The sequence below is a fragment of the Quercus lobata genome, chromosome 8 (assembly GCF_001633185.2).
Source record: "Quercus lobata isolate SW786 chromosome 8, ValleyOak3.0 Primary Assembly, whole genome shotgun sequence".
Classification (NCBI taxonomy): Eukaryota; Viridiplantae; Streptophyta; class Magnoliopsida; order Fagales; family Fagaceae; genus Quercus; species Quercus lobata.
Genome location: NC_044911.1, coordinates 48,761,511 through 48,773,908, shown reverse-complemented (window position 1 = coordinate 48,773,908; position 12,398 = coordinate 48,761,511). Strand labels below are relative to the sequence as shown.

General features: G+C 32.9%; 1 protein-coding gene across 1 annotated transcript; it reads right to left on the bottom strand.

The window, feature by feature from the left end:
• Positions 1-2,653: 2,653 nt before the first annotated feature.
• On the bottom strand, positions 2,654-9,530 carry LOC115958366 (protein PAIR1). The gene is made up of 12 exons (XM_031076780.1): positions 9,339-9,530; positions 8,627-8,783; positions 7,678-7,831; positions 7,418-7,552; positions 6,949-7,001; positions 6,658-6,852; positions 6,307-6,372; positions 6,156-6,205; positions 5,105-5,258; positions 4,743-4,821; positions 4,027-4,135; positions 2,654-3,131 (listed from the first exon to the last, which is right to left on the bottom strand). Exons 1-11 carry the CDS (start codon positions 9,401-9,403, stop codon positions 4,029-4,031), a joined length of 1,215 nt encoding a protein of 404 aa, XP_030932640.1. The 5' UTR covers positions 9,404-9,530; the 3' UTR covers positions 2,654-3,131; positions 4,027-4,028.
• Between the last annotated feature and the right edge of the window lie 2,868 nt (positions 9,531-12,398).

The following is a 12,398-nucleotide window of genomic DNA, read 5'->3' as shown; positions in this document are numbered from 1 at the left end:
ACAGTCCCTATTCCAATCATTCTCTTTAAGCATAGGATGCCCCTTTCTTTTGAAAACTCAATACCTTTAAGAGGACTCCCAACACATACCCCCCTATCTAGAGAGAAAGAAAAGTAAAAAAGCCCTATTTCTCTCAATAAAGTAATAAAGATTATGGCTAGTGAAATCTACTTTAATATGTACCATGTTTATGAGTTGGCTAACTAAAGAGGTAGTGAAATGATGAGTCGTCGGTCGAATAATAGGACAATCAATGTCACCTATCATATATCGACAAAATTCGATAATTTTTGCCATATGCACTGCTTTAGTTATTTTTTTCCATGATTTAAATATAAACCCTGTTTAGCTTGTAAATGATCTAGATCTTAACGGAATGCGTGTACTTTGTGGCTAGAGGTTAAAGTTGAAACTTGCAAGAGCCGAGCACTTCGAGAAGAAAGTCTTCTGTTTCATCACCAAAAGTAAAATAAGTCAAGTACGCCTAAGTGATTTTCCTAGGTGCTAATCCATTGGCATCATATAATTGACAATTGAGGTTAAATTATAGCTTTGAAATTAAAGGCCTCAGTATTGTCGTAATCCCTCTTAATAAGACAAGATAGATGCCAACTTGAGAGGAAATAAACAAAGGCATCGATTGATGAGCAATAAAATTCTAGCCATCCAATCATAGAAATTATATATATATATATATATAAAGAGCTTTTGATATATATTAATTTGAGATTTGAAAAAGCAGATGTAGGCTTTTATTAACGTCGCTTTTAAAATGACAAAAGGGACAACTGAGGAATAGAGATGTGTTACACCTTGGTGGTGCTTTGAGGGCCCAGTTCATTGTTACTGTTACTTGCGGTAGTAGTTTCTTGGAGAGAAGAAACTCAGATCATATAATTCACAAAAAAAGAACGTAATGAATTTGACGTTACAATGGCACGCGTTGGGTTTTACAGATGGAAGGAGTCAAATTGAAGTTTGCAACGATTAATTTTTATCTGCTCAGAACTTTAGGATTCGGCCTCTTGTAAGGGTATCTAGAGTCTAGACCATCCACAGTCTAAGACAACTTTGAAAGCGACCGAGTGAATAACGACTATGAATTTTTTTTTTGTCATCATCGTCATATATTGTTATTGTTAAGAGCGTTCTGTTTTGTTTGTTTTTATAGAAAATATCTTTTTTAGAAAATTATTCGTTTTCCTTAGTATCGTTTCTCAACAAAAAAAAAAAAAAAAAAAAAAGAAGAAAACTCTCGTTTTAATTGTGAGTCTGTGACCCTAAGGAAATAAAAAAAAAGCTCTCTTTTATTTATTTATTTTATTGTTTGGCTCAAACCGTTAATTCTTAATTAAATATTTATTGTGATTCCAAATATTTGTAGTGACAAAAAATTTCACCCACAAAAAAAAACATTAAATGGGAAATATTTTTTTTTTATTCTTTTGGTCATTTCATTTGAGAGTCTCAAATAGAAAAAATATATCTCAAATTTGAAATCTATATGAGGTGAAAATACAACTGATTAAAAAAAAAACATTTTTTAGAGAGAAGAGAAAAGTTAATGTATGGAATGAGAGATGGTGCAAACAGTGAGGAATTGACTCAATTGAGGATTGTCATTGGGACTTGGGAGAGTTTTTTGTGTTGTGAAATTTATTTATGATTTTATGTGCTATATTGCGTACAATTCCGTTCTTAAAAAGATTTTTTTTTTCCACTTTATTCGACTTGTTCTCTGTCCCTTTATTCTTGATTTTTATTTATTTATTTTAATTATAACAAATAAAAAAAAAAATTTTTCCGCCAAAATAATTGGAGCGTATTTATGCAGTAATATACTTGAAACTGTGTATCAAAAAAAAATTGAAACTCAGAAACTCTTACCCAACCCCTAAAGATGAACTCATCTTTATTTCCATGACAGTAACTATTAGCTCATCTAGGGCATTGTCCAATCGTTGTTCAATGAAGTGGAAAAAAGGTGTTAACAGTAAGGGGAGCGCGAGTTGAATCTCTCTTCTCAAAGGTGAAGTTCATATGGTTTTCTCTTGTAAAATACAAAATGACAAACTATAGCATGAAGCACGTTGACAGATTTGAACTATTGAGCCCATATATGAGCTAACGTGGGCTTTGAATTTTTCTCACGCTTCGAGCTTCAGTTATTGGACTACTGTCTAGTGTCCACTGATATTAGTTTGTGATATTAGTCTATGGGCTAAAAAACGCAATCTCGAATAAAAAGTAAAAACCCAAACTGCATACAAATTGAACTTCGAGTGTTGAAAATTTTTATGGCAGAAAACACCTGAGAGGTTGATTATACAAAGAAAGAAAGAAAGAAAGGAAAAAAAAAAAAAAAAAAACAGCTGCTCATGGGGTAGGCTCATGTTTGAGATTTGATAAAACCACTAAATCAATTAATTTTATCATTGAAATGGAAAACCCTTGTATATAAATGATCAATAAAAATCCTCGTTACCACGTCCCTTTTTCCTTATAAAGTAGCCTATGTTTAAAATTAGAAAAAAAAAAAAAAAAAATCAAATGCATGGCATACTTAAAAAATTGATGAACATCACATACTTCAATTGCTAGAGTATAAAGTGGAAAATATAAGTAGAGTAAATGATCATTTTGTTTGGACGGTAGACTACCAAGACCAGTTCTGTTCCCATATACGAGTGGTCTTATTTTCTGGTTGGGGTGGGGGGTTGACTAAATTCATACTCATGATTTTTTTTTTTGTATTAAGATGGTTATCAGAAATACGGATTCATGGGGACAACTATAAATTTTGGGAACGAATTTTTTTGGGCTGTGTGCCTCATCTAGCAGTGGGCACTTACTCCTTCGTTGCACCCACATTTTTGCCACTAATTTGCTGCATCACAATACAAAGTCCTCTAGAAATCTTCACTTAGAAGTCAGTTTATTGATAGAAAATGATCAAGCGGCCCAGAAAGGAAGAAAAAAAATTCCAAGATTACACATTGGTGTGTTAAAAAATGTACCTAAGTAATTGGATTTGTAGTATGGCAGTGTGGGGGGCACCCCGGTGCACTGGGGTGCTTTGAGATATAATTTCTCAAAACATCATTTGTGATTTCATCAAATGTATCTTGCACCTGAACAACCAGTAATTCTGGGTCATAACCTCATTTAACAGCAGAGCCATTAGAAACAATGACTAAAGCACATAAGGGAATCTAGAATTGCGTGGGAGATACAATAGGCTTCATATTGTGCCTCTTTCATGTAACAATAGAGTGATTGCAAAAATATTTTATTGCCAAGTAGCAAAGAAAAACTGTCATAAATGATGTCAGTACTAAGGGAACTTCTAACATCTTTAGTAGATCTGTAAATGCATTGAATATTTCTAGTCCCAAACTAATAAATTTAATGAGGAATTGATTGCCTAACTATAGTACTAGAACGTGATCATAAAAACACAAGCACACCAACCCAATAGACTCACTTTTTTTCTAAGCTTTTTAATACCATGGTTGTTCCGAAAAAAGAAGAATGTTATAAAGTAGTTAGTGAACTACTTCACACAGCAAAAGAAACCCCATCTCAAGATGTCATCCCCATTCCCTTAGTCCCACTAGAGCAAGGGGCCTAGATGGGTGTGTGAGACCGAAAGTTCTAAAGTGATTATTGGCAAAGTAACCATGCTAGAAAGATGTTTCCTTTCTAACTTTTGAAATACATCTTTCCAGAAATTTTCATAATATTTATAATCTCATCAACAGTACAGTCAAAATCTTAAAGTGCATAACCCCCTACCCCACGCCTCCAAACAGTGCATATTAAGGAAGCAACCTCATCTCAAATGATATGATCAACCAATTGCACTATCAATTTCAGTGTGGAATTCAATGAAATTTTTTTTTAAATTCAGTGATGCAGTCTAAGGAATTTATCTACACTTGGTGCCAGAAAATAACTTTGGAAATCGATAAAATTCTGCAGAGTATGAAGTTGCACAATTTGCAAACATAATAGTAAAAATTTTACCTTCAATTAATAATTATTGGATTACAGCATTTTCTCTTTTGCCTCCTTGCTTTCCTCAGAATCCGATCAGTCTCTTCCTTTACCTCCTTATTAAAAAACTTTCCCATGCCTTCACCAAGGAAGCAATCAGGATGAGAGCAAAGATTGTGAAGCAATTAACGTTTACTGGAAAAATAACAAGGCAAACTAGTGACAATTTCAAAAGTTGACATCTATGCGTGCCATGAAAGAAGAAGAAAAATAGAAATCATATATTTCCTCTACCTCTGCAACTAAACTGTCATCATGTTACTTTTCAATGAAGTAAAACACTTACATACATTATTCCTAAGTTTAATAAAAAAAGGTATACCGTCAGATTAGTGAATGATTTTTGACACCCGCAAACATGTTTATCTGTATCTGAATAGCAGCCAATAGCTGTCTTAAAATAGCCCTTCGGCACAGCTATAATATCTACGACAATTCCTAGTTCCTAAAATTACTGTTCAATTACAGTTCAATCTTATCTCTCTCCATAATCAGAAAGCTGGCATCTCAAAGATGAAAGATGCCTAGTAAATCACTAAGGGTTCAATGTTTACCTCAAATGGAAAATAAAATCAACAAGAGAGAGACATGAACAATAATATTCAAAGAAATAAATGCTTCCACTAGAAAATTTAATCAATGAGAGACACGAAAAATAATAGTCAAGAATAAATGTCATTAACTACCTGTTTCCTCTTCAAGCAAGCAGGAAAAATCTCTATCAATCTCCTCATCTGATTCAATGATAACTCTACAAATCTTTTCCTGCATCATGTATTGCCATCTCAGATGGGCCACGAAAACAGACTTATATTGTTCAAACGAGTAAGTGCCAAAATTTTCATACACTACTTGGGGTAAAAGGTCACTTTTTGCTTTCAAGTACACGTTAAGGAACGTGACTCAGTACAATTCACATGATCATGCCAATCACCTTAGCAGATGCTGGATTAAACTAACATACCTCAATCAGAAAACTGCCGCCTTTCCTGACAAAGAAAGGGGAAAAAGAAAAAGAAAAAAAGAAAAAAAAAAACCAATGAATTACCTGTCCTAGGGGGGAAACTCTGTTTTGTTTCTGCACCTTGTTGGATGCCCTATTAGTGGAAATTGCCTTATCCACTTTTACTGATTTCCAGCCTCCTGTTTCTACCTTCGGAACAACAGTTGTTTTCTTATAGGCCTTTGGAGACACTGCCAAACTGGAATGAAGCAAACAATTTTAATCTCTTGAAAGGCTAAAAAAAAAAAAAGATTGTTACAAAATCTAAGGACTAAAGGACCAACTTATATGTCCAAGAAGATGGCATCGAACCAAAAATCATGCACCTTTCTCTCCCAAGAAAACTAATACAAAAAACTTATCAAAAAAAGAAAAAGAAAAATCATACAAAAAATATTCTTTTTTTTTTTGATGAAAAAATATTCCTAAATCCTGATCACATTGACGGAAGAAGACTCTAGTTTCAAACTAGGAACACTACAACCGAGCACCAGACAATTTACAGCTCTACAAAAACAATAACAGGAGTTATTGATTTGAACACCATCTTCATGCACGTGCTTATAAAATCTTTCTTTCTTCCCTTTTGGAAATGATCAAGAGATTTCTTTACCCTCCATTTCAGTCAATGGATGACTTCAAATGAATCTATTTTTAGTCTATCCTTTCTAGACTTCTTCCAATGAGCTATAGCTCAAATGACACTTCTTATTTTATAAGAAAGATGAAGAATGAGATTGTGGGTTCAACATTGATTGTGTGTATGTAACTTACCAATAAAAAAGAAATCCTTTCTAGTCTTCTTCCCTTACTAAAATTAGATTATTTTGAATTATTCCTAGCTGAAACTTTTCTCAGATTTTTTGGGCAAAAATGGTAAATGCACCCCCCCCCCTCCCCCCACAAGGCAGGGGCAGGTAAAGTCGTAAAGAGAAGTAAAGAATATATCCAAAAAGCTAGAATTTAATTTCAGTTAATACTTGAAATATTTAGGGAGATCACGTTATTTATGAGGATCGGACAGGGGATGTAACTTGTCCAATTAAGCAGGACTATATCCAACAGAAAAAAAGAAAAGAAAAAGAGTTTTACATACTCCCTAGGAGGCTTTTCATATCTCTGCGAAGTAGCACGTTGGTCAGTACCCTGCAGATTGACAAATGTAAGAGGTTTTCTGAGATCACACCTTCACTATACATGAGTACTTAAAGAAGCTAATGGGTCATTATCCAAGAAGAATAAAGCACCTCTGGGAGGAGGATAGAGGGTGCTATATATTTTTGGTTAGGAGCCTTCAGGCTGCAAGCCATTGCCTGAGAATAATTGATGAAGAAAAAGGCATTCAATAAGCTGAGAGGCATGGCATTATTTAATATTTATAGTAGAAATATTGAGTTGAGAAAATTGAAAAGAAAGCGATTGGGGAAGATTTGAGCATTGTTTGTGTCGGGCAAAGAAATAAAATTCAATAAAACATTTGCTACAGTCAAGGGCCACAAAATGAATTATCTTACTACAGTCAAGGGCCACAAAATGAATTATCTTAAAACCTTGAATCACATATATATCAGCAGTTTCCATTACGACATCGTACATACTTGCACTTCTTTGGAGAGGGTGTTGCCGAGCTTATCTTGTAATCTCAATATAGATGCTTCCACCTGCTGTGGTAAGGCTGAGACCACCTTTAAAGTCTCCTGTAACTTGTCTTGATATATATCTTTGCTAAGCTGATCAGATATCAACTTGAATCCCCCAGCAATGCTAGCTTTCAAATCTTCTTGTCCCCTGTTCTGGTTTACCATATCTCAAACGTGTTAGAAGAAACCATATCTCAAACAACACATCACTTGATATTTTAAAACCTAAGCAGGTCAACAAGGCTTTACCATTGACTGCAGAATGTTATCTTGAACAATCAGTTTCTGCCGTATGCTGTCCACTGAATCAAATTTGAGAAAACGTAAGAAAATTATTTTGTTAATTATGTTCCCCAACTATTTACATTGCATACAATATAGATTTGGAAGCACAGTTGTTTGCACTGAACAATTTATTGTGTTCACTGTTCATCAAATCTAACTAAGTCCTACCTAATAGATGAAGATCCTTACATAATTCAAAAATCAAGCAAATTCATCATCAAATACAACCAAACCATAAGTTAAGCCACACATCAACATCAAATAAGTGAACTTAATTCATCTGAAACTTTATGAAAGTAGTATATATTTCCTGGTTTTTATGTCACAAGTCTCTTATATAGAAAATGACAGTATTACTTTTAAAGATTAAGTTATATAGTTTCTCTTCAGATCCTACTTTTTAATGTATTGACTGTTAGAATAGAATACTCACTCTCCAGTGAAACTTCTTTTGTTCCTTTGTTTACTTGCATGACATCGCTCTGAACAGAATCCAGGATCATTCCAAACCTGCTTAATGAAGTTTCCATCAATCCAATTCGATGTTCAAGTTCTTCACTAATCTGACCTGCTCAGGAAAATAAAAAGTTCAATATCTGTGGAAATACATACTTATGGCATAAAGAAAGGAGACCACATTTTTACAAAGACACTTAAACAATTTCAAGAAAACAAAGTAAATTTTGAACTTACATCTATGATCTGTAACAGAAGCAGAATTCCATTTCCGCATTAGATTGGCTGAAGATCTTGAGATTTGCATTTGACTCTCTTCTCGTGAACAACTAGGTGGAGGCAAGCAAGAAATCTTCTTAACAGAGTTTTCTCGTTCTTGAGAACCAAATCTCTGCAAGGACTGAAAAACTAAACTAAGACGAGTATACATACTAGTTCATAGAGTTCATTTTCAAGCCACAAAAAAGGAAACAGAATAGGCGACTTAAAATTTCTGTTTTACATCAGCACAATTTAAGCCTTTGCCTCTCAAAATCATTACATGAGAAAACCATTCTATATATTAGGTTTGGTGAAAAGGAATTTTACAAAGAGATCATACCGTAGAATATAACCAAAGAACTGTTCTAGAGAGCTAAAAACTCAATTAAGCTCGTGTCTCCATTCCAAACTATCCAGATATCATTCAACAATGAGAACACCACATCTCTATGTATTTATATGCAATCAAGTAAGACATGTAAATATATACAAAACTATGTGGGAAGTGAACATCTAGAGCTCACAATTTGTATAAATCCATAAGTTGGTGACCTATGCAATGATCATAGATAAATATGAATCATGATAGCTTCTACCATTTGGAAATTACAAAAAGCAATGTACTGGCCATTCTTAAATATAGCTATACTCTTCACAATGAAAATTTTAATCCCTATGCATATGGTTATTTCACTCCAAAAAAGAAGTTTCAGCTATTAGAGGTTAAACTAGCAGTAAGTTCAAGGCAACTAACAGAATTTCAAAATAGCAAGATTATTCGATTATATTTGGTTTTGCTTAAGACTCATCTTTCAACAATTTCCTGCAAGACTAAAGATCCATAAGGCTCAATAATTGTTCTCTTGTTCCTGTTCTCAATTTCTTCAGCAAATCAAACAAATGCTCAGTACCAGAAAATTCAAACCTGATCATTTGTCAGAGCCTCATTGAGAGAGTTCTGAGAGAGCTGAGAAAACATGCCATGCTGAGATGAAAATCCCTGCGAAAATGATTGCTGCGACTGTTGCGATTGGAGTTGTGATGCTTGAGCATTAGGTCCAGTTGGTACCGCACTTGATCTCCTAATTCAGATCGTTTCCAAAATATAAGTTAACGCACAAATAGTAAAGAATGAATTAAAGCAAAGAACAATCTCATTTGTTCAAAATTAAATCAAACTGAGGCAAATAGCTGATTTAGCTTTAGTTGAGCGAAAGTTTACTTTTGAAATTCTAAAGTATATGATAATTTAAGATTCAAACATTGTTAATCTGTTATTTTCCTATGTTCTCGCAGTAACTATAAAAGTCAGATATGGAAACAGATTTACAGGCAGTTACAAATACTCTTTCGCTCTCTTTGGTTTCTGAGAGAAACGGATAAAAGAAAAAGAATTTGAGATTGAATTTTGATTTAATTCCAGAATTTTCTCAGAAACCAAACGGATCCTTTGTAATGAAATATAAAAAGCGCTTCATCTCATCCAAAGCATTAAGAATCAAAGTAAACAATCAAAACTGAAACAGAATATGAAGAATCTGTTCATTAGTTTAAACATTTCAAAATTTTGATGCTTAAAATTTTCCTGCATATTCTCGGAAACCAAACAGAACGAGTTTGTGAAGGAAAATTCAAACCTGGCGTGAGGAGGAAAGACGGAGATGGAGCTTAGATCGCAAGCTTTGTTGATCTTCAACTTCATTTGCTTGTTTCAGAGATTTGAACAGGTCCTTTGAGAGGCCAAATTGTGCTGTGACTATTTGGTTGAAACCCTAGGTGATCTGTAAATTGAGGCAATCAGTTTCAGAGAGTTTGAATTTCTTCGAATTCCAGAGAGAGCGAGAGAGAGAGAGAGATTTACGAGCGAGAGAGTGAAATTCGAGGATTATACTTATAGTATATGCAAAGCGTGGGCGGGAAAAGGGGTTGCTGGGCTTTTCGGATTCGGTTTGTATTATGGGCTGGATCGTGGATCAAACAGGCCCCAGAATATGCATATTTTTAGAGTGACGTATAATGGTCTATTATTAAAAGCTCACCACCACAAGCATGGTATTCTCTGTCTACTCAGCTTTAGTACAAAACTTATTTCCGATGGATCCAAGGGGGATCTCTTATTTGATGGTTGAAGTGTTGAACTAGAAGTATTAGATCTAAGGGGGATCTCTTGCATGTCAAGCCCATTAGAGGCATCTAACTTTTTTTTTTCTTTTTCTTTTCTTTGAGTTCCAGGATTTTTTTATTTTATTTTATTTTTATTTCTGGAGGTCAGCAATGCCAGAGTTAAAAATTTGTTAAGAGTAAAAAATAAAATGATTAATTTTTTTTTTTCTGTATATATAACTTCCATATTATATACATTATACAATAATCTAAAATACTAGTCTAAATATAATTTAGTATACAACACAACTATATATATTGTACTCTAAAAAAGTTATTAATAGTTTAAAGATCAGTAAGACAATAACCATTGAATGCATAAAAATATATATAATTAGGTAACTAATCATACATTTTTGCCAAATTAATGATAACTTATATATTTATATGCAATATCAATTAAATAAAAATATATGATAAAGAAGAATAGTAACACACTTAGAAGTTGGACTAAGAGTAAATGTGAAACTAAGGAAATAATAATAATTGATATAAGTTTTTATTTTTGAAGTGTACGATTTTTTAACCATACACGTGGTTACTTTTTTGGAATTGGAGCAAGCACTAAAAGATCTCTTGAACTTGGAAATCTATAGAGGATTTATCAAACTGCTTTATCAAATAGAGAGAAAAACCGCGAAAGCATATAAGTGAGAATGAGAGAATGAGGAAAAAATCAAAGATGTAGATACAGATCTATTGGTTATAATAATGGTGTAATTTTTTGCTTATAAAGAAGAAAAGTGCAGGGAAAAATATTTTAATTTTGCTATCAACAGCAAAGTAAGCTAGAGTCCCAAAACAAATGTTTAATTTTTTTTTTAATGAAGGAGCAAAAATTTGAAACATTTTTTCCCTTATAAAATTAAATATTTTAAGTAGTGCTACTAACACTGTGTCCAAATAAAAACCATTTACAACTTCCCACTTAATCTTTATTGTTAAATTATTGTGAAAATATTATGAAAGTAGCATTAAAATGATCATATTCAAGCTTATTTTAGTTGGTTTAAAACAAAATTTAGGATTAGACTGTTCAAACTTTTATTCTAGGAGATCATATATATATATATATATATATAATATTTTGGCCAGGTTAGGTGGTTCGTTTGAATCCCCTGGCCTTAAGGTAACACCGCCCTTGTAGAATAGTTGAGCACGCACGCCACACAAAATTATGAACTGGGTGCAATTTGTGTTGCCATGCAAGCTAACCTATTTGGGTTGATTCCGAGTTGAGTATGTTAACATGAGATTGACCCATCTATTAATTGTGTCAAAGCGGGATATTAATATTGTCAAGGCGGGTCCAGCCACTTGGACACCCATTTATACTTAGAGATTTTTCAAATGGGTTTTATTAATATTTTAAAATCCGCTAGCTAGGGTTTGGGTTTTTACATTAGGTACGTAAGCTCAAACCCATTATTAATTTAGATTTCTAAAATGCCTGTATTTTTAATTTTATTTACATAAAAAATAATAGGTTTCTATAATAGAAGTAAGTGTGAAACTCTTTCTTAAAATATTACTTAATGCTTGTGTAAAAGTGTTTCCAATGCTCGAATTTGTTAAATAACATTTTAAATGTCAAAGTTAAAATCAACTCGACTTGATTTAATCAATTCGACCTAACTTATGATAATATAAAAAAGTTGGTTTTAGTGTTGCTTGTTTGACAAGTTGGTTTTAGTGTTTCTTGATTGACATGACTTATGATAATATTAAAAGAAAAAAAAGTTGGTTTTAGTGTTTCAAATATAAAAGGGATGAGTTTGAAGAAATTTTTATTGTCTTAAATTTGACCCCTTGCCATTCCTATTCACACCAAACCTTAGCTTGCAAAAACAGTGTCATGTTTGTGTTGTGTTTGTGGGTTATGATTAATATTGTTGACTTACTATTTATCAACCTTATTTTGAATGAATGCGACTATTGTGTAGATACACTTCCCAAAGTAACATTTAATTAGGTTTGATAATCGATATTCAATAAACTGATTCTAATTAAATTAGGCAAGTTCATTTCTACAACTTCCCTAATTTTATTGTTATCTTATTATTTATCAACTCCTTTTACTTCCACCTAACCCGTATGCGCGCAACAGTTGCTGCAAACATATATGGAACAAATCCTATTTTTTAACTCAAAGATTCCTAATGCTTCTGGAATGCCAGTATACGAGAATGACAAGAATCTTAAATAATTCCAATGCAATTGAAATGGGTGAGATAATGTTGCCTGCAACGAGTTGATGACAACCTGAATGTTGCACACTTGCACGGGTACACTCATTATTATAAAATGTAATGTAATAGATGATTTAGTATATATTTTTGAGAAGAAGCTGATTAAATATGTTGATGTTGTTTATATTTACCTATTAATAAAAAAATGAATAATCAACAAACATAGTTCGAACACATACAATATTAAATAATTTATTTAATATATATCAACAAAAGAATAACTCAAGGATGGAATATAATTCATCGTTTGGTCAACGACTCAACAAATATAAGCCAATCTCACAT

Bases quoted from the DNA above. Each gene is read 5' to 3' on its own strand.
- LOC115958366 (XM_031076780.1), bottom strand. From the start codon at position 9,403: ATGAAGTTGAAGATCAACAAAGCTTGCGATCTAAGCTCCATCTCCGTC. The intron at 4,822-5,104 runs GTAATTCATTGG...TACATGATGCAG, and splicing joins GAGTTTCCCCCCTAGGACAG to GAAAAGATTTGTAGAGTTAT. The intron at 4,136-4,742 runs GTAGTTAATGAC...TCCTTGGTGAAG, and splicing joins CTTGCTTGAAGAGGAAACAG to GCATGGGAAAGTTTTTTAAT.